The sequence below is a fragment of the Castor canadensis genome, chromosome 8 (genome assembly GCF_047511655.1).
Source record: "Castor canadensis chromosome 8, mCasCan1.hap1v2, whole genome shotgun sequence".
NCBI classification, from domain to species: domain Eukaryota; kingdom Metazoa; phylum Chordata; class Mammalia; order Rodentia; family Castoridae; genus Castor; species Castor canadensis.
In genome coordinates, this window is record NC_133393.1 from 148,733,291 (window position 1) to 148,754,080 (window position 20,790).

The 20,790-nt window shown below is 48.2% G+C and overlaps 1 protein-coding gene across 9 annotated transcripts in view; it reads right to left on the minus strand.

The window, feature by feature from the left end:
- Tmem184b (transmembrane protein 184B) overlaps positions 1 to 20,790 on the minus strand; it is a 47,534-nt gene that overhangs the window by 9,941 nt on the left and 16,803 nt on the right. For 4 of the 9 annotated variants that reach the window (XM_074084471.1, XM_074084467.1, XM_074084466.1 and 1 more), the window contains exons 2-6: positions 16,813 to 16,988; positions 13,895 to 14,143; positions 11,927 to 12,092; positions 2,888 to 3,013; positions 285 to 375 (exon numbers count right to left, since the gene is read on the minus strand). In XM_074084471.1, the coding sequence (XP_073940572.1) occupies positions 285 to 375; positions 2,888 to 3,013; positions 11,927 to 12,092; positions 13,895 to 14,143; positions 16,813 to 16,827 (647 nt within the window). In that variant the 5' untranslated portion in view covers positions 16,828 to 16,988. The remainder of the gene's footprint in view (positions 1 to 284; positions 376 to 2,887; positions 3,014 to 11,926; positions 12,093 to 13,894; positions 14,144 to 16,812; positions 16,989 to 20,790) is intronic. The other 5 variants (XM_074084473.1, XM_074084472.1, XM_074084468.1 and 2 more) reach the window with 4 other exon arrangements.

Below are 20,790 nucleotides of genomic sequence, written 5' to 3' on the forward strand. Positions count from 1 at the left end.
CACATCAGAGAAACTGGGGGCATACCTAAGGCCAAGGCCAGGGAGAGGAAGGTTACCATGTCTTCATGAGGCCACAAGGGAAGCAGAGCCACCCTGGCCTTAGGGTAACAAACCAATTCAGAAGCACTGAGAATAAAACAGAGAGACCCTCTCAGGAGTCCAGAGGAATGGCCTTGCTCAAGAAGTATGCGAGAGACACAGCAGGTCCAGGTCACGGGCTAACACCAGAATAGCTGGACGACTGTCAGGCCCAGGAGTGGGGCTCAGGGAAATGTCATACTCACTCGATGGCCTTCCCTCTGATCTCTGACATGATGGAGCTCTCTCCCCCGAGGTACTCATAGCACAGGCTCAGAAAATTATAGATGACCAAGGCTGTGAAAAGGTCCAGAGAAACCACTCAACCTAGCAGAATGGGCACACAGCTGGTGATCCAAACCACGGAAAGTGGAAGAGCCACAGCCACACGCAGCACCAGGGAGGAGCCACGGGACATGAAGTTGTGCAAATGAGGCCTGCAGTTAGCATCCCACTTGTAAGTTCAAAACCAGGCACAAAGCAATCATTTAGTGTGAGCAGGCAGAACTCTGTGGTGGTAATACCCCAAAGGACAGCAAAGGCGATCCCCAAGTTCAGAATCGTCTGGGGAGGCTGAGAACAGTAGGCACTGGGCTCTTGGGAGGGCTGCCAGTGTGTTCACTATGGGGTGAAATGTTATTGATTTGATTATTACTTATTAGTTTTGTTCACCTGTTTGTCCATTACAGATCACAATTTTATACCAAGACAATGATGCTGGGATCTCAGGAGAAATTCTAAGCAAGGGGGACACAACTTGTTTCCATTCCACGAGCCCCAGTGGTATGTGGTGTGTGCACAACGCTGTAATATACAAGAGAACAAGAGAAGTGCACAGAATCTAGCACAAATGTCTTTGGAAGTTTAGTCACAGCTCATTCTGAATCAGGACATAGCTGAATACTGCCATAAAGACCACAAATTTGCAAGAATGAACGACAGCCTGGTAGAGTATGCTATAAATGCTGATACCAGAATTCAGTGACAGGCTGTGAGGAGTCTGCCTGTTTTGGGGTTCCTGCCAGGCAGAACTCCCAGGGCTGCTGCCCACAGGGTGCCAGCATCTAGAAAGGAGAGCGAGTGAGGGAGAATTCAGAGGGCACTGCAGAGGGAACCATGAAGGGAACACAGAGGCGCAGCCAGGCTGAGGACATGGAAATGGGGACAGTATTTATCAAAGAACAAGGCCAAGGGCCAGAGGCTAAGGGGGAGAAGGGACCCATTGCAGCCCTGCAGCTAGAGGGCCCCTTCCCACCTGACCCCACCACTACCACAGCAGAATCTTTGAGGCTCTTCTGGGGCTGCTTGGCTTGGAAGAGGGGCTCTTTCAATGGTGACTTGGCCTCCCCAGTGCCACAGAGAGCTGGTTTCACCCTCACAGCAGGTTCTACACCCTCTGTGACTTTGCACTGCCTGGGGTCCCCTCTCTCTGTGCTCCTGGGACACTGCGCCTCAGCTTAAGCCTCCAGTGGCTGACACAGAAGTCCAGACTTCCCCACCCACAGACTCTAACTGGAAGACACTGTCCAGTACTTCCTGCCTGATGTGTAACTACCCATTGGCATAGGTCACTTCTAAGTGAGCTCCTGGGGCTGTGAAAACAAAAGCACTTGACACCGTGACCAAAGACTGACGTTCGCCACTGGATGCCACAGTCACTCAGGTGCTATGCTGGGGTTGGGGGCGTGGCTCAGTGATAGAGCACTTGTGCTAGGGCACACTCGACTGAGGGCCTGGGTTCGATCCCCAGCATTGCCAAAAAACAAAAAAGAAAGAAAGAAAGAAAAAGAAAAAGTGTGCTTTTCCAGAGATAGCCAGACATAATAATGGTATAATCCATAAATGGTGATGTGGGAAAACAAATGTCTCAAAAAAAAAAAAAATCACTGACTAGTCTCACAGGTCTGTGACCCTGCAAGGGAGCTATTACCCCTCAGAACACAGGCCCATCATTTTTAGGCAGAAGCTGGCCTTTGGAAACTTGGAAAGGAATATATTTGGGGTAGTTTCTGCCACCCCAGCACGCTATCCATGCTGGGCTCCCACTGCCAGGCTGCTCCCTGAACTCAAAGCCCAGAGTACCTAGCACACTGCTATGACAGAGCAGATGGTTTGTGACATGGATCTGTGTCTGGCCATCTGAATGAGCTCTGGGCCTGTTTCCTCACCTGTGAATGGGGTAAGAATAATACCTGTCTCCACAGCAGGCTTTGAGTTTTAAGTGCTCAAAAGAACTACAAGGCTCAGTGGTGCTGAGTGTTGGTTTCTTGGTCATCTGCCTGCCTTCCTTAGGTCTGGTGTTTCTTATGGTGCTGAGCCCCTGTGCACTGCCTGTCTGGACTGGAGCAGCTCACCATGGTGATAGCAGGACACTCCACTGATCTCCAGTCACTCCTCACTGACAGGAACTGGAAAGCAGGGGCATAAAACTAAACCCACCGTCAGCCTGCTAATAACCTTTGTCCAAAACCACACAAGGCCAAGTGGTATGGCGGTGTCCATTCTGACTCAGGTCCAGTGATACTGTGATAGATGGTGTTTTCCAAAGGCCACAACTTGTGACGACACTGCTCCACTGTGAGGTGAGGTCTCATTCTCTCTTTCTGTATCTGGGTGGGCCTTGTTGACTATTATGGAAGTGACATGTTGTGACACTTGGTGTTGGCCATAGAAATGATCTCTTTCTCTCTGGCTCTTTCTCCCTTGAGAAGTTTGTCCTTGGGCCCAGCCACCATTCTGTGAGGAAGTACAAGCTATCCCACAATAAAGAACATGTGAGAGGTTCATGCGGAGGGAACTGAGGCCTCACCTGACAACCACCACCAGCAGCCAGACCCTACGTGAGCAAGCCTTTCCACAACTCCTGGCCAGCCTTCATGGTCTTTTGCTGAGGCCCACACACTTCTAGCCCTATTCAATTCCTGACCCACAGTATCTGTGAACAAAATTAACATTTGTTTACAACTAGTATGTTTTGGTAGTATTAATAACTATTTACTTAGCCAGAGTAAGTGGAATATATATAAGACCATCACTGACGTTCCTAGGCTGTGCCCCAATTACTCACAACTCCATGCAATAGAGTCTCCTCTGCTAACTCCCAGAGGCAGCCCTGCTGAGAATTCACCTCCTCTGCTGTCACCACACTCACTTCTCACACCACTAATCTCTGTTGACTTGCCTGATTCTTCCTGGACACAAGGCAACACAGAATAGTGGCAAAGAGCACTGACTCTGGCCTACACTGCCTGGCTGTGTGCTGTGCTTCCACAGTTTATGAGCCGAGTAGTCTCAGGCAGGTTTCTCACACTCTCTGTGCCTCAGTTTCCTCAACTGTAAACTGGAGGGAAATCCTTCCTGGCAGTTGAGGGGCTGCTGTAAGAGGGTATTGAGTGTGTAAGGCCAGAGCTAGGGCTGGGTTCACAGGTGCCACTCATAGTGCACTGCCTGTTGCTTTTTCCAGACTGTGAACTCCTTGCAGGTAGGAACTGAGTCCCACTCCCAGGGATGACCAGAGGGACTGGCACCTATGCACTCAATCAATACTGAAGGAACAAACAGCAGGCAGACAGACCTGGACCTGGATCCAGGGGAGGCTGCCATGAGGAATGGCAGGCCATGCAGCTTACTCTCAAATCTGCCAGGCTGGAAGCACACCTTCCCTGAAGTGGACCCTCAAGAGGTTACAGGGGCCCAAAGGTCATCAGCCCCTCCTAGGCCATCTCTCCAACCCACTCCTGAGAAGGTCTTGGTGCCTGACCTAACATCCTTTTGTGTGTGGCATGGTGTATTAGCATGAGCCTGAGTTCTGTGGTCCAGCCAGCCATCAATATCCAGCTCTGCACACAGCTGGTCAGAATCATCAAATTTTTCATCTCTCAATTCAAGAGTCTTGGTCTTTTAAAGGTGCTCTGGGGCCAGTCTGGAAAATACCAATTTGTAGACAGTTTCTTTTAAAGAATCATTAGTGAGTCAATAATGGACTCACTGATTCTCGGAGAAAGGAGATAAAAGAGAATTTCCTTGGATGTGACTCAACCAGCCCAAAGCAGGGCCTGCTGACCATCTGGACAAATCCATCCCTTTTTAAGAAGTGACAGAGCCTCACAGAACACCACCTCAGCCTCCAGCAGTGGTGCTTAAACTGGGAACCTCCACACATGCACCAGAATCAATGCAAAGACACAAGGGCCCTGGCTGTAGAAAGAGCAGAGGAGCCAAGCTATGACCAGGAATGGGGAGGTCAGGCAGCAGCTTGTTATCCAGCCACTCTTCCACCCAGGATACTAGTACTGCTCCATGAAGAGACCCCACAAATACAAAATGGCCTGTGCCTCCCTGGATGCCAACCACAACCTGTGCATCAGGCTTAGTGCTAGGCCCTGGGGGTCACATTAGTGACCAAGGGACCTGCAGATTGGGCCTGTTGGTCCAGAAAGGAGAGATAATCTCTTCTCTCTGTTTTGCCTTGGTCATTCACATACTTGGAACTTGTCATTCATCCTAGATACCAAATCTTAAGCTAGAGATAAAAGCATGCAATCAGGAAAGCAGGACAAGAATGGAGATGAAAGAAGGACCATGGAGCCTTGAAGTCTGGAGAAAACATGGGGTCACTTACTGCCTATAGACCATGGAGCCTTGAAGTCTGGAGAAAACATGGGGTCACTTACTGCCTATAGGTGATGGCACGTTGTCTACACATCAGACAGGACCCACGTGGTCCCAGAGGCATATCCCAGAAGGACTTCAGCTTAATGTAAGGAACCATTTCTAATGGACAGTGTCTTCAGAGCAGAACATATGTGCTCCCAGCCAGTGCACTAGAGGTAGGTACCCCTCAGTAATGACAGCATAAAGGGTGCCTTCCAATACAGAAATGTGAAGCCTTATTTCCTCAGAAGCAGCTTCTCTAACCCAGAGTTGCCTGGACAAGAAGTTGCAGTCAAGACACTGCTATCCAGCAGCCTCTTGGGTAGAGTCCCTGAGAACCAACAACTGCAATATAGCCCCAAGGGTCCCAGGGTTCAGAGAGGAGCTACTAAAAAGTGTCCTACAAGCTCACACTGTAACCCTAGCCACTTGGGAGGCTGAGATCAGGAGGACTGTGGTTCAAGGCCAGCTTGGGCAAAAAGTTCACAAGACCCCATTTCCAAAATAACCAGAGCAAAATGGACTGGAGGTGTGGCTCAAGCAGTAGAGCACCTGCTTTGCAAAGCATGAAACCCTGAGTTCAAACCCGGGTCTCACCAAAAAAAAAAGTGCTTTCTGGTCATTTCTGTCAGCAGCTCTATGGTCAGGAGGCAGATACACAGTCTGTTCATTCAATAAGCACTCACTAGGCACATACTGAATCCATGCACTGTGTGGGAGAACCAATGATCCTGGGCATGCTGAGCTACTCCAAACTCACTCCCCATGCATCTTCAGCACCTACAGCTGGCCTCGTGGTCCAGCCCTCTTTGCTATTCCAAAACACTCTGGTGATCTGGAAAGATGGGCAGCATTCGACTCCAGAAAGCTGGAAGATGAGCCTGGAAAACTGTATTCTCAGTGGCCGGTGATCATCATGGGCAATAATAGGTACACTGTGCCACCCTATGCCCCATGCAAATGCTCTGAGCTGCTCCAAGTGGCAATGCTCTCCTCCCTTGAGGCTTTTTGTCTGTCCTCTGTGGATCCTGCTTGTCCTCACTTCTTGCCTTCCCAAATGCTGTTTGTGGCCTATCTCTTCTATCATATCTTCTCAAAATTTTCATTTACTCTTATCTACTGAGCTCTTGTACTTCAAGGCTCTGTCAGAGCTGTGACCAATGGTGCCACTAACAGCCAGGGTGTAAATCTGGTAGCAAACTGGCCACAGACTCTTTTGTGGCTGGTATCTGTGGCTGTCAGCTTGTTCACCTGCTATATTCTCTCTGCCTGGGAAGACAGTTTACTTTGGGCCAGATGCCAAAAAGCTCAGTTTGTCTAAAATGTGAACTGTGAAATGGGGTGAAGGAAGCTGCATTTCTACTTGATCCTCTCATGCTGGCAGAATACTCAAGCGGTAAGAGCCTGCTTAGCAAGCGTTAAGCCCTGAGTTCAAACCCCAGTTCTGCCCAAAACAAGACTTAAAACTCTGAGGGTCACATGAATAAGCACAACAAAACAGACTACAGGGAGAAGCTGCAGGAGCCTGGGAGCTGTGTCTCACTCAGCCTCTGGTCTCAGAGCTCCCCCACCCCTACCATAAACACTAAATGCATGCAGTGGCTGACTGCTACCCGCCTCCATTGGTTGGTCACTGTGCACCTTCCAGTAGTGTGTCCCAGTGTTATGTGAATTACAGCCCTCACCAGATGGGCACCACATTAAGCAGGGGACTCTGGGCAGGGTACCTCACCTTTCTGAGACCCAGTCCTCTCCCTGGAGAAGGGGAACTCCCCTACCAATTCAAGGTTCAGGGCCTAAACCTTGAACCTTGAGCCACTCCACCAGTCCTTTTTTTTTTTTTTTTTTGAGATAAGGTCTCCTGAACTATTTGCCCAGGCTGGCTTTGAACCTTGAACCTCCTGATCTCTGCCTCCTGAGTAGCTAGGATTACAGGTGTTAGCCACTGGCACCTGGATGAACAAACATTTATCTCTACTCTCTTCATTTCCTCCTGAAATGCTGCTGAAAGAAGGAAGGGGGGTGAGGGTGTGTGTGTATGTGTCTGTGTGTGTGTGTGAAAGAGAGAGAGAGAGAAACTTTAAGGACAAGAAGAATGCCAACAGGAAAACTGATAAGAGACATCAACAAAAGCTCTTGGGTTGAAAGGAGGAGCTGACAAGAACCCCAGAAAACCCCAGCCCTGTTGTGCCAGGCAGCTCTGAGCTGTGGGTAATGGAACAAGTGGGAAAAGTGGCTAAAAGTCTCCATATGGGCTGTTACTTTCTAGAGGGGCTGAGACGGAATGTGACCCAGCTGATGGCAGTCATGAATATACTAAACTAAATCTACATACAAAGGCTGAGGTATCCTCATAGGCCTCTCTGCACTCATAAATCAGTCTGTTCAGTTTTTCCTTCCAAGCAGATGAGAATAGTATTTTCTGGGGAAACAGACCCAGAATCAAAAGGTGTCGTACCTGCCCCGCTATCACATGAAAACAGAAGAGGAAACACTCTGAGGCTTATCACCCAATCAGGAGGACCAGCAATTATAAGCCCCATAGTCTAATATCAAAAAGTAGCAAGGACAACAGATGTTTGAGAAGAGCTTCTAACATAAAGACCAAAAGCCAAATCAAAGAGATGAAAGGAGCTTAAAAGATAGAGATAGCACAGGAAACAAGAAAATGGCAATTAGCATCTCTAAAGACAGAAGAGGAATACTCTTTTTTTTTTTTTTTTTGAGGGACTGGGGTTTGAACTCTGGGCTTCATGCTCAAAAAGCAGGTGCTCTACCACTTGACATACTTCTAGTCCGTTTTGCTCTGATTATTTTGAGATGGGGTTTCTTAAACTATTTTCCAGACTGGCCTCAAACCATAATCCTCCTGATCTCAGCCTCCCAAGTAGCTAAGATTATAGGCATGAGTCATCCCATACCTGGCAGAAAAGGAACATGCTAACCTATACTAAGAACAGTGGTTCTAAAAAAGAACAGGGAAGAGTTACTAATATTTTGCAACACAATAAAGGAAATAAAAAATTCAGCAGACAACCTCAAAGTTAACAATGTAACAAACAAAAAGCTCCTGGAAAGCAGAACAAAAACATGCTGGAAAATTGTAAATAAATCTGAGACACAGTTCAGAAGTGCAATGTCTTGCCAACATGAATTCCAGGAAAGAAGAGACAAAAGTAGAGGGAAGAAATTTTCACAGACACACACATGAATAATCACCAGATACTTAGTACAGGAGTTCCCAATCAGGTTGTCCAGCACAATGACTATTATTCTACCTCCTGTAAGATTTCAGAATATCGGGGATAAAAGCAAGATCCTAGGGCTCGGAGCATGGCTCAAGTGATACAGCACCTCCCCAGCAAGTGTGAGGCCCTAGTACTGAAAACAAACAAGATCCCAAAAGCCAGGAAAAAAAATTTTTTTTTTTTTTTTTTTGCAGAACTGGGGTTTGAACTCAGGGTCTACACCTTGAGCCACTCCACCAGCCCTTTTTTTGTGTGAAGGGTTTTTTTTGAGATAAGGTCTTGCTAACTATTCAGGAGAGAAACTTGGGCCACATATGCTCCACTCAACAGAGAGAGCAAACCACAAACAAGGAAGAAGCGGCATCTAGAGAGCACAGGAAAAGCAGGTAAGAGTCCCAGACGGAGATAAGTGACAGAGCCAGCCAGGGTGACAGCTGAGCAGTGCAGGCCTCGAAAGCAAGTGGTCGAGACTGGAGCGGAAGGGCTCCAGGAGAAACAGCCAAGGCACAAAGCCAGCTCTGACAGATAGAGCAGGGCTGGTTTTTTAAAATTCAATTGGAGCATTCAGAAATAAATGAATAACAGACATACAGAAAACTGGGCAAACCAAAAAGCAAGATAAGTAGTAGCCATAGCAAAAACAAGTTTTACAAGAAAAGAAAACAGAGTCTTGGGGCACAATAGGCTCAGCTTTGAATATTTAGACATCTATTTTTTTTTTCATTTTTCTTTTATTATTCATATGTGCATACAAGGCTTGGTTCATTTCTCCCCCCTGCCCCCAAAAAACTATCTATTGATTTTTTTGGTGGTAGAGGTTTGAACTCAGGGCCTCATGCTTGCTGGGCAGGCACTCTACTGCTTGAGCCTAATAACGCAAACACTGAGTGTTGTTATGAAAGTCCCACTGGAAAGGTGAGGGAAAGAAAATGTGTGTGCGTGGGTCTGTGTGTATATGTATAGGCCATGGATAAGATACCTAAATCAAAACCCTGTATAGTAGGAAATTAGCATGTAACACCACATACAATTGAAAAATCAAGAAATAACAATATAAGCATATTTACAGGTTATTCCAGAAAGGAACAGCTGAAAGTGCTGCGAACTTGGGAGTAAAGAGTTGGCGCAATTTTGTGTTTCAACCAGATGCATGTTACTACTTTAAGTCTAAAATTTTAGTGCTCTCTTTTTAAAGTAGAATTTTGTTTTTTAAAAAGGGGGGGGGTGGGCAAATGTCTGTACAATACCCTGCTCCTGAGTGATCCTCATACAGGCTGGCTGGTTGGATCTCAAATAAGGGTCCTGGGGCTCCTTTCCTGACTCCTCTTTGAGTCCTGGGGCACAGAAAAGGAAGATGGGAAGGGGATGGGAAATTGTTGGGTGGGGGGGAACTTTCTGAGTTTTAAGGAGTAGCAGCACAGATAGAAGGATGGAGTGCCAAGATCTGACCGGAGATGCAGAAGGAGAAGGGGAAGGCCGGCCTGCTGACTCAGACACTAAAAGCTGGTGAATCAGGACAGCCTGAACTTCAGGGCAGCTGCTCACTGTTTGTAAACTCCCTGGGAGAGGCCAGGCTGGGACAATAGTGTTGCTAGGAGATGGGCTTCACAGGGCATCAGACTTCCTGCAAGGACCTTTACTGTGGACAGGGAGGCTAGCTGAGACAGACTGGCAGAACAAAGAGGTTTCTGGGATGGGGGAGCCTGCTGACCATCTGTTGCCATCTCTGGGGTATCAAGTGAGGGCCGAGTGGAGGCTCCGCTGGCTATGCCCCCCACCTTCTGCTAAGCTATCCTCAATCTAGCCAAGAAGAGAGCCTAGGCTTGCTCCTCAACCACACAGGAGTGGCCCTCCATGGCAGAGAATAGCATTTTACTTCTGAGGGAAACAAGTGGGCGGAGGCTGCTCCACTTGAAGCTGAGAAAAAAGGATACTGAGCCCCACCTCTCTCCAGCCCAGAGGGATCCCTAGGGATTTGCTATTTTCAGGAACTTCAGGCTACAGCCCCAGTCAAGCCCTAAGCAGGTCCCCACCTGACTTTATATTCTCTGCTGGAAATGCAGGACAGGAGCACCAGCCAGGAGAAGGGTGCTTGAGAGTCAACGAGACTCTACCAGGAAGAAAGTAGGACACACAGCAGAAGCTACTAACGTCCCTTCTTTGTTAAAAAGTTATGGAGTTGAGTGGAGGTGTCACTCAGTGGAAGAGCGTGTGCTTAGCATTCGTGAGGCCCTGGAGTTCCTTTTCCAGCACCAAAAGAAGATAAAAAACAGAACAACACCTGCCATGTGTCTGGCTCTGTCCAGTTGGGCCACAAACAAGCCAGCTTTCACAGAGCTGAGTCTACCAAAGGGGCAGAAAGTAAACAAAGCCTTGCCACTATGTGTGGCTGAGGGGCATGCAGACAGGATGCCGGCCTCTCCCAGGAGGAGATGCTGGGGAACAGACAAGGATGAAAGGACCTGACCCACCCTGGGCTGGGGAAGAGCTTTCTAGGCACTGGGGCAGCAGCGCATACTAAGCTCCCAAGGCCAGGAAACACCTGCTGTGCTGCAGCCAGAAGGATGGTGATGTGACTGCAGCAGAAGGCAATGGAGCGACAAGAAAGATGGAGTTAGGATGTGGCAGGGAGGGGTATAGTGGGCTCCTACTAGGCGCCTCAACTTCCTTGCCAAATCCAAAGGCATTTCCTGTGCCCTGTGAGTCCTCAGGATGCACAAAGTTCAGGAAGGACAGGAAGAGGCTCCATCTGCTGGGGTTGAGCATGCTGTACCTGACCTCAACAGAGCCCAGGGCCAGGGCAAAGCTTTCCAGGGTCAGCGAAGCAGACACTGCTGGGTGTGGCCGAGCTGCCCAGCCTATGCATGAAGAAGCCAGGTAAGGGAGACAGGGAAACTGCACGGCCCTTACCAGTGGGTGGGGGCGGTGGGCATTAGCAGAGTTCTTAAATTCAGGGACTCCTTTTCTCCATCCCTGCTGGAGCATCCCCTGGGCATCGCTGGCCTGTGACCTGACTTGAAGCCTCTGGCCTTTCCTTCCTTACCCACCCTCCACTTGGAACTTTTTCTACTCTGAAATTTTCAATATACTTTTATGCACCAATAGTGAAAAAGAAAATCTAACCTTCTCTATGCAGCCTACAAATCAATAAATGGCTCTGTTCTGGCCTCCCTGTACAACCCCTTCCTCTCCAGCCACTGAGCTTTCCTCTAGCTGAGGACAGCCCCACCCATGTTCCCCCCAACCTCCTGGCCAGGCAGGTTCCTCTCTCCCCAAGGAAGCAACTTCCTTGTCCCGCTGAGGTGATTAGTCAGTGGCCACAGACCCCAGGGGGCAGAAGGGTAGGACCAGCTTTTCCTTCCTACAATCCAGAGCCCAGGGTGACGGTTCTTCTCTACACAAAGAAACGAGACCCATAAGAGGATATAAGTCCCTTTTCCCAAAGTACAACAAAGCATCTCATGAGAAAAAAGCCCTTAAATTTAGACACACGGGGATGCAGAACCAGCCCTCACCGACTTCTTTATCACTCAATAAATCCCTCCCATAGGTACCTGGGTTAATCTGGGGTTTCTATTCATAGATGGACCACTTATATGCTGCCCATCCTGATTGTAGATGCTAGAACTGAGAAATGAGACACAGGTGGAATCCCTGCCTCCAGGATCTGTGAAGGTGTCCTGGCAACCCCCACTGCCAAGTGCATCTCACAGAGTCCACAGCTGTCCTAGCTCCTGGTCTACATGTGCTATTACCTGTTAATCTGGAATGGAAGAAAGGAAGTGAGGGTGGGTCAGGGCCAGTCTTCAGAGGTCCAGAGGCCCCTCAGAGAGGAGCTCACGGAGAGGGGCTTGTGACCATGGAGAGTGAGCCCCTTACCTGGCAGCCCACCAGTTCCCAAGCCCTCCCCGGAACTTCCTTCACCCCTCAGCCCGCGCTGTGCTCACCCTCGTAGCAGTCGCGGACTGTGCCGAAGTATACATAGTACTGGTCGTTAGTGAAGAAGAGCAGGCTGAGCCAGGAGTCGAAGGCGTAGATGGGCACGATGAAGAGGATGCGCACAATGTAGCGCTGCTCGTTGGGGCAGCTGTAGCAGCGCAGGTGCATATAGATCTGGGGCAGAGGGAGGGGTCAGCTGGAGACCCTCCCATCACCACAGCCCTCCTCCCATCCTGTGCAAGGCCGCCCTCCTCCTGCTCCACAGGAGAAGGCATCTGGCAAGGGGGACCAGATGTGTCTTGACATCTGGCTCCACCCCTTACTCCTCCTATAGCCTGATGCAAAGATCCACTCTGAGCATCCGAGTCCTCCTCTGTAAAATATGACTCATAAAAACTTCCATCATGAGAGGCAAACCAAAGGAGCCACACGAAGCTAGTAGGATGTGTGTGCAGAAGCCCAAAGGCTAGCCTTGCAGGTAGAAGAGACTGTGAGATCACACCCATGACCACGGCATTAGTGAGGAAGAGGCCAGGGAATCCACAGCTGTACTAGCTCCTGAGGTCCTTGACGAGATGTGCTCCTGTCCCCACGGCCTTCCCAAAAGCCCAGCCTCTGGGGTCTCACCACAGCAGCACTGGCTACTTGAGGCCATCTGGCTGCAGGCTACCATGCCCTGTCCTTTCACTGATAGCTGATCGGGAAGCACAGACAGAAACCTCACTAAGGGGACATGGATGCACATCCTGGCTGCATGGTCGATGCAACACACATACTTGCCTAGTTTCCCCATCTGCTGAAGGAATGTCGTGCAGGTGGCCTCTCAGGATGTGAGAATTAGATGTTTTGAGAAAGCAAAAGTAAAATGTCCACACAACTGCCAAGAATCACTGCAGCTCTGACCCGCAGTCCCAGAAACCCCCACGTGGCTCATCTTGGCTCTCATGGCATCACTTGGCCCAGCCAAGCCCTGGCTGGGGAGGAAAAGTACAAAATATTCTCCACCTGCAGTGAGCAATTGCCTTGGATGCAAAAGGGTCTAAGGGGACAGAGCTGCAAGACAGCTAGCGAAGGAGTGCCAGAGGCCTGAACAGACTCACCCTGCCTTACGGAGCAGTCTGCAAACCTCCCTGGTGGGCCACTCAGGCCTCAAACCTGCCCAGCCCACACAAGCCTCTGTTGGGGCTACAAGTATAGTAATGGGGACTTGACTTCTTTCTTAGCTCTGTCACCAACTTCAACTTCCATGTGACAGGCCAGCTCCAATCCCACCTCCTTCTTGGGCTCTCAAGCTTCTCCTCTGCAAAGAGGCCCCAGCCATCCACGTGCTCCCTGTGGCTTTGGTCTGGCTAATGGCAGGTAAGCAGAAGGCTCTCCAACTGTATATGGCCAAGGAGGACATGGACAGGCGCCAGGAGCATGGCCTTTCTTAAGAAGAAACATGGGGGTGGGGGGTATGGGGAGAGAGATGGCCCGAACAATGTATACTGATGTGAATAAATGAATAAACAATTAAAAAAAAAAAAGAAGAGACATTGGGGAGCAGACAAGGATGAGAAGAGTAGGCTGGGGCTTCTGGGAATCTCAGCCTCAGTTTACTTAGAACAAGTGCAGTCACAAAGGCCCCTTTGGCCTGGCTCTGGTGGAGCCAGAGGGGTGTTGGGCTATTACCCTGCCATTGACAAGGGTCATTTCTGGATCCAGGTGGTCAAGGATCTAGGTGCCTTCCCACATTTCCCCTCTGGCTGTCAAGTGGATGAAGCCTCAAAGCTGCATGATTTCTGAAATTATAAAATGGAACCTGCCCTGTTCTCAGCTGAGCTGGAATATGACAAGAAATCAACTCTGTTGGGCAAGTCCCCTGAGAATGCAGAGTTCATTCATTCTTGCCACCTAACTTGGTCTGCCTAAGCCACATTCTGCTGTACTAGAAACCTCTCAGAATCCTTCAGAGACCTCCTCTTAAGCCCAGGTACCTGGTGGCAGGTGATGAGCAGGGCTGTCCACACGAAGAAGCCAGAGATGGCCTGGGCAGCTGTGGTCATCAGGAACACAGGCTGCTCCATGGCTGTGGGGCTTCCCTCAGGGGTTGCAGAGACGCTGGGCGAAGCTGCTGCAGTCGTGGGTGATGCTGGGTCTGGGGCCAGCACAGCCCCCCTCACTGTCATGGTGCCAGAAGCAGGATGCTCCCTGAGAGAATTGATTGGAGTGAGTGACAGGCTGGCCTAGAGAGAAGTAGTACTGTGTGAGTGGCAGCATTATAAAGAACCTTCCAGGTCTCTGCATTACCACTAACCAAGTCAACTCCACATGTTCCTCCAGCCTCAGACACGCTCCTGCTCTGCTCATGCTCTGCCATCCAGGCCACACACAGCAGTCCTGTGACTCTTCTCAGACCTTAGTGAGACCAGGCCTCTCCCCTTCAATAGCTCCCAGCTCTGCAAGAGTAAGCTGATGCCTTCACACTGACCCACAAGACTGCCCCCGTGCACCCTACCCTCTCTAAGACAGGGTCTTGCTTGTGGCTCAGGGTGACTTACAACTCTCAGTCCTCTTGTCTTAGCCTCCCAAGAACTGGGATTACAGGCATATACCACCTCTCCTGGCAATATGTCTGTCTTTGCATACCCCAAACTAGTAAAATTGCTACCATTACTGTCATCTCCTCCTAGGACTTGCATTTTTCCTTTGATACTTCTCCCCAGTTTCCCTAACAGCTGACACCCATTCCTTACCACCCAGCTGTGCTATTTTGGAGACTTTATGGCTCCTCCCTAATTTGTACACCTTCAAACTATTCTTTTTTGGGGGTTGTTTTTTGTAGGACTGGGGATTGAACCCAGGGCTTCATGCATGTTAGGCAAGTGCTCTACCACTGAGCTACAACCTAGCCCCAAACCGCTGATTTTTAAACTTGGCTCATGAACCCCCATTCTTAAAAGCCTGTACCATACTTTTTCCCCAATCAGATACAGTTACTTCTATCCATTTCATGTGCCTCAACTGTTCTATGCTTACACGGCTCTGCCTTTTGCTCACATGTTTATCCTCCTGGCTGCTCTGAGGCAAGACCCTACTTCTGTCTTTGAATCCCCAGAACCAAGTGCGGTACCCAGGCCATTTATAATGCCCAACTTTATTATCTATTGGTTTTCACTCCTTATTTCAAAAGGAACATGAGGTACCTGACAGAAAAGCCAAGAATAACAAAGAATTAAAGAGAATTGTGGTGGATAAGCGCAGCTGAGGTGTGTAGGATGCAGGGAGGCATCTCTGTGGAAGAAGCACCTTTCTACAAGGGGAGTTGGGGCACAGGCGGAGCTTCCTCATGGTAACTTTAGTACTCCTGGGAACAAACGAACATTTCACATTGAAAAGTAACCCGGAAGAGCTGTTGTCAGCTTCTCCTCAGAAGTTTACAAACAGAGTCAAGCCAGGCCACAGGCTGGGACTACTTTCAAACAGCAGAGAAGTTCCATCAGCACCATCTGGAATGTGCTCTTGGGGGTGCAATGGTCTCCCCCGACCCCAATCCATTTGTGGAAATCTGATTGCCAAGGAGATAATACTAGGAGGTGGAGGTTTGGGAAGTGGTTAGGTCCCAAGATTAGTGTCCTTATAAAAGAGGTCCAAGAAAGACCCCTCACCCTTTCTGCCCTGTGAGGACACAGTGACAAGACCACCACCTATGCACTAGTGTGGGCCCTCACCAGACAAAGACTCAGCCAGCACCTTGATCTTGGACTGCCCAGTTTCCAGAAACAGGCCAGTTTATGGCATTGTGTGAAAGCAGCTCAAAACGAGGAGGCCAAGAGGGCCTCCCTCTACCCCAGGGCATCCGAGCCCCAGGACCCTGCCCGATGTCCTCTTCAGTGCTGCCACTTGTTGACAGGCTGGTCAACACAATCCAGCCATCAGGTGACCTAGAAGACTAACTGCATGAACCACAAACTCTGGCAATGACCAAAGAACAGCTGATGGCTTCTGGAGACACACTGGAAGGAGCCTGACTAGAGCTCGGTTCCCAGCTCCACCACCAGCTGTGTGCCCTGGCATGAGTTCACTGAGCCCCAGAGTCTCTGCTACCTGCCTAAAACATGGCCAAGCCCCAAACACAACCATCTTGGCCTATATGGCCAATTTCTCTTGGTCCCTTTCAAGATAGCAAGCTGATATCCAGGCCAGAAAGAAGTGACACTGACAGGAGGCTCCCCTGGCTTTCCTGAGGTGCAGCTAGACCTGCCATCAAGAGGCATCCTCTTCTACTGTCCACACACACTTCCTGCCTTGACCCCAGCTTCTTTCCAGCATCCTCTGCCTCCATCTACCCCAGTCTGCTCCTACTGTGAACTGGGAACCAAAGAGAGGCCTTTACATTTCTATTTTTCTGTATACAAATGATCCCTAACACACCGACCAAGAGATGGATATAGATTAAAACTTCAAAAATGAAGATATCTATATTAAGAAACTCAAAAATGGAGAGGGTGTCTATATAAAGACTGGAGGCAAGTTCTGGAAAAAAATGACACAATGACAAGTCTAATAATAGTTCTTGTAAGCATGGTTGCCAAGTTGAAAACCAGTGCCAGAAATGGTTTTTTAACAAGAGCAGCACTGTAAACCATCATCTTCGTCTATCATCCTAGATTGAATGAATAAACAAGGGGAGTGGGGGAAGGGCAGATTTAGTACAAATACAGCAAAATCTTTACCATTTTCCCAAATATTATCTCAGGTTTTTTCTTACAACAACTTTGAAGTAATATTATCTACATCTTGGAGATGAGGAAAAGATGCGGAACTTGGTTTTAAGGCCCCTCAGGGTAGCACCAAATAATTCAAGGATTTCCATAATACTCCCCCCACAATACTTAAAGCAATCCCGACTCACAGACACATAGTCCATGCTCCCTTGAGAGGCAGGTGTGGGTGGTTCCTTGAAGGCTGGTAGCTGGTCTTACTCTCTGGATCCAGTGGTACACAGAAAGCTGCTGACCGTATGCACCATGCTAGGCACTGCCAGCCGAACTCATGGTCCAGTCTGTACCAAACTGTTCACATTGTGTGCTAGAGATGGAAAGGGGATAGATACTGAAGTCCAAACCCTTCATACTCTTTTTTTTTTTATTTTTTTTTATTTTGGTGGGACTAGGGTTTGAACTCAGGGCTTTGCACTTGCAAAGCAGGCGTTCTACCACTTGAGTCACACCTCCAGTCCATTTTGCTCTGGTTATTTTGGAGAGGAGGATCTCTTGAACTATTTGCTCAGGCTAGCCTTGAACCATGACACTCCCAATCTGTCTTCCAAGGGGGCTAGGATTACAGGCATCAGTCACCAGTACCTGGCCTCTTTCATACTTTTTTTTTTTTTTTTTTTTTGCAGCACTGGGCTTTGAACTCAGGGCCTCACACTTGCTAGGCAGGAGCTCTTAATACTTGAGCTATTCCACCAGCCCTCTTTCATACTCTTGACAGGCACCTCCCTGAGAAAGAGCTCTTGCCTGCAACTGGGAAGGTGGCCTGGCCCAGTCCCAGGGCCTCAGAGAAGCCATAGCAACAGGAGCTGTGCAGCCCCTTTGCTTCCCTGAGGAAATGGGACCTCTATGGTGCCCCTTTTTCAATGCAGTCCATACACCCTGAGGTGGGAGGAAAGGAATAGGATGAGGTTCAGAATCCCAGCTGCTCTGGAGAGTCCCTATTATTTTCTGTTTTTGAGACAGAATTTTGCTATGTAGCCCAGGCTGGTCTGGTACTAGCAATCCTCCTGCCTTGGTCTCCTGAGTACTGGGACTATAGGCCTGTGCCACGATGCCAGGTTCTAGTATTTTCTTTTTGGGAATACTGGGGCTTGAACTCAGGGCCTTCACCTTGAGCTATTCCACTAACCCAATTTTTTGTGATGGCTTTTTCATGATAGGGTCTCTCGAACTGCTTGCCCAGGCTGGCCTCGAACTGTGATCCTCATGATCTCTGCCTCCTGAGTAGCTAGGATTACAGGTGTGAGCTACTGGTGCAATTATTTTCTTAACTGACCAAATGTTATATTTTTGCCAAGAACATGACAGAGGGCCCTGGGGGAACATGCTAGAATCATCATTCTAAAGAGCATGTCCTGAAATCTCTGGACACCTGCAGCATGAGAAGTCCAGCCATGGCCTTAGGAACTCACAGCTCCTTTGTGCCTGTGTTACAGGACAGGAGGATCCAAGGTATCGTCCCTGGAAGCCTGTTGCTGAGAGGCGAGTGCCTACAGGCTGGCTTGGCCATGGCTTCCAAGTGGCAGGGACTTTGGGGCAGTCTTAAAGAGGCATAACCAAGCTTAAGCTTTGAAGTCATTGGGCAGGATTCCCACCAAACAGCCACCTGAGAGTTTGCACAAGTGACTTCTCTTAAAGCCTCAGTTTCTTCATCTAGAAGAGTTTAGATTAACTACATAACTGACAAGGGCAAGTTCTAGTTTTTAAAAGTCCCATTTAATCAATGGAGACAGAATAACAGAATTAAAAGTGGTCATTTTAGCTGAGCATGATGGTATACTCCTATAATCCCAGCACTCAGGAGACTGAAGCAAAAGGATTGAGAGAATTCAAGGCTAGCCTGGAAGACTGGCAAGACCTTGTCTCAAAAAAAAAAAAAAAAATCAAACAAGCTGGGCACTGGTGGTTCACGCCTGTAACTGTAGCTACTTGGGAGGCAGAGAGCAAGGAGGACTGAGGTTCAAAGTTAGCCCTGGGGGTGGGGGGCTTAATGGTAGCAAGACTTTATCTCAAAAATACCCAACACAAAAAAGGGTTGGTGGAGTAACTCAGTCTAAACCCCAGCACCACCAAAAAAACCAAAAACCAAAACAACAACAATAAAACACCCATACCAAACTAAACCAATCCAACTATTTTGCAACTCCTAATACAAATAATGATGACAAAATCGGAAAAGTACAGGGAAAGTCAGTAACGGATGAATGAGACCCTACACCCACAGTCACAGCCACCACCACCAACATGGAGATGCGCAGAAAGAACTCTGCCAAGTAAGAACAAAATCTAGCTGAGCCTCCAGAACTCACCGCCAGGAACCGAGGAGCACAGAGCAGAGCTACAGAATGCACGGGCCATGAGGAAGCAGTGGCCTTGCTGGGTGCCGGGACACTATATGTAAGGAGCGGCCTAGGCTCTCCAACACACTTCCACTGATACACAAAGGTGGCTGAAGGGCTGTTACAGCAGAAGAGATTTGAGAGACAGAAGGAAACACAACATGTGGCCCTTATTTGGGTCCTGATACTAACAAACCAACAATTAAAATGCATCATTGAAATTAATTCTTGTCAATTTTGTTATGTGTGATAATAGCAAGGTTGGTATGGAAAATCAAAATTTCTTATCTATGGAGGAAGACTGACCTTTTCAATACACAGTGCTGAACAACTGGACATGCAGGGGAAATCCTAGCCTAGCCCCTAACACCATCTACAAAAATTAATTCAAAATGGACCATGGTACTACCACCAGGGGAAAAAAGTGGACCACGGATTTTAACATAAAATGTAAAACTATTAAACTTTTTGAAACTAGGGGTAGGCCAGGTGATCTTAGACCTAACACCAGAACCATGACCTGGTGAACTGAACTTTATGGAAAGCAAAAACTTTCATTATCAAGAAAGACGAGTTGCAGAGTAGGAAAATGTGTCTGCAGGCCACAGACCTGGGGAATAACTAGCATCTTGGCTAGAAAAAGATGCTCAAAAGCTCAGCAATTAAAAATAGACCATCCAATCAGAAAATAGGCAAAAGATGTGAACAGACATTTCATTAAAGCAATATGGCAGATAAACACGAGAGTAGATAGTCAACATCACTAACCAGTAGGGGAAGAAATTAAATCCACAGTGAGGTGTCTACACACCTACAAAAAAACAAAAACAAAAACAACAGTAACAATGCCAAATGCTGGCAAGGGTGCAGAGAAACTAGATCTCACCTCACATACACTGCTCATAGGAAGGTAAAATGGTATATACATTTGGCAGTTTCTTTTCTTTTTCTTTTTTGGCAGCACTGGGGTTTGAACTCAGGGCCTCACACTTGCTAGGCAAGTGGCTCTTACCATCTGAGCCACTCTGTCAGCCCTTTTTCGAAGTGATGGATTTTTTCAAAATAAGGTGTCACCAACTATTTGTCCAGGGCTGACTCTGCCTCCTGAGTAGCTAAGATTACAGATATGAGCCACTGGCGCCTAGCTTGGCAGTTTCTTATAAAAAATAACATGCAGCAGGGTATGGTGGTTCACCCTTGTAATCCTAGCACTGGAGGCTGAGGCAAGAAGATCACTTGAGCTCAGGAGTTCAAGACCACCCTGGGAAACACACCAAGTCCCTGTCTAAAAAAGACAAACAACGTGCACCCATCATATGACCCAGTAACCATTCTTAGATATTTCTCCTAGAGAAATGGAAACTTGTGTTCACATGAAATCTGTACATTACATAAATGTTCGCAGCTGTGTTTATAATCACCAAAACCTGGAAACAGCCCAATGTCCTTCAACACACGAAGATTAAATAAAATGCTAGATGCTGACCACAGACTGCTACTCAGCATAAAAACCAAGGGACTATTGACACACGCGGCAGTCTGGATGGCTTTCAAGGACATTATGATTAATAAAACTAGCCAATCTCAAGAGGTCACTCACTGTATGACTCCATTTATAGGACATTCTCCCAGTGATAAAGCTATAAAGATGGAGCACAGGTAAGTGGCTGGCAGAGAACAGCAAGGGTGAGAGGGGTCTGGGTGGGTGAGTTCCTTTCAAGTGATGAGAAAGTTTGCATCTTGATAGTAGTGGTGGTCACGTGAATCTGTACT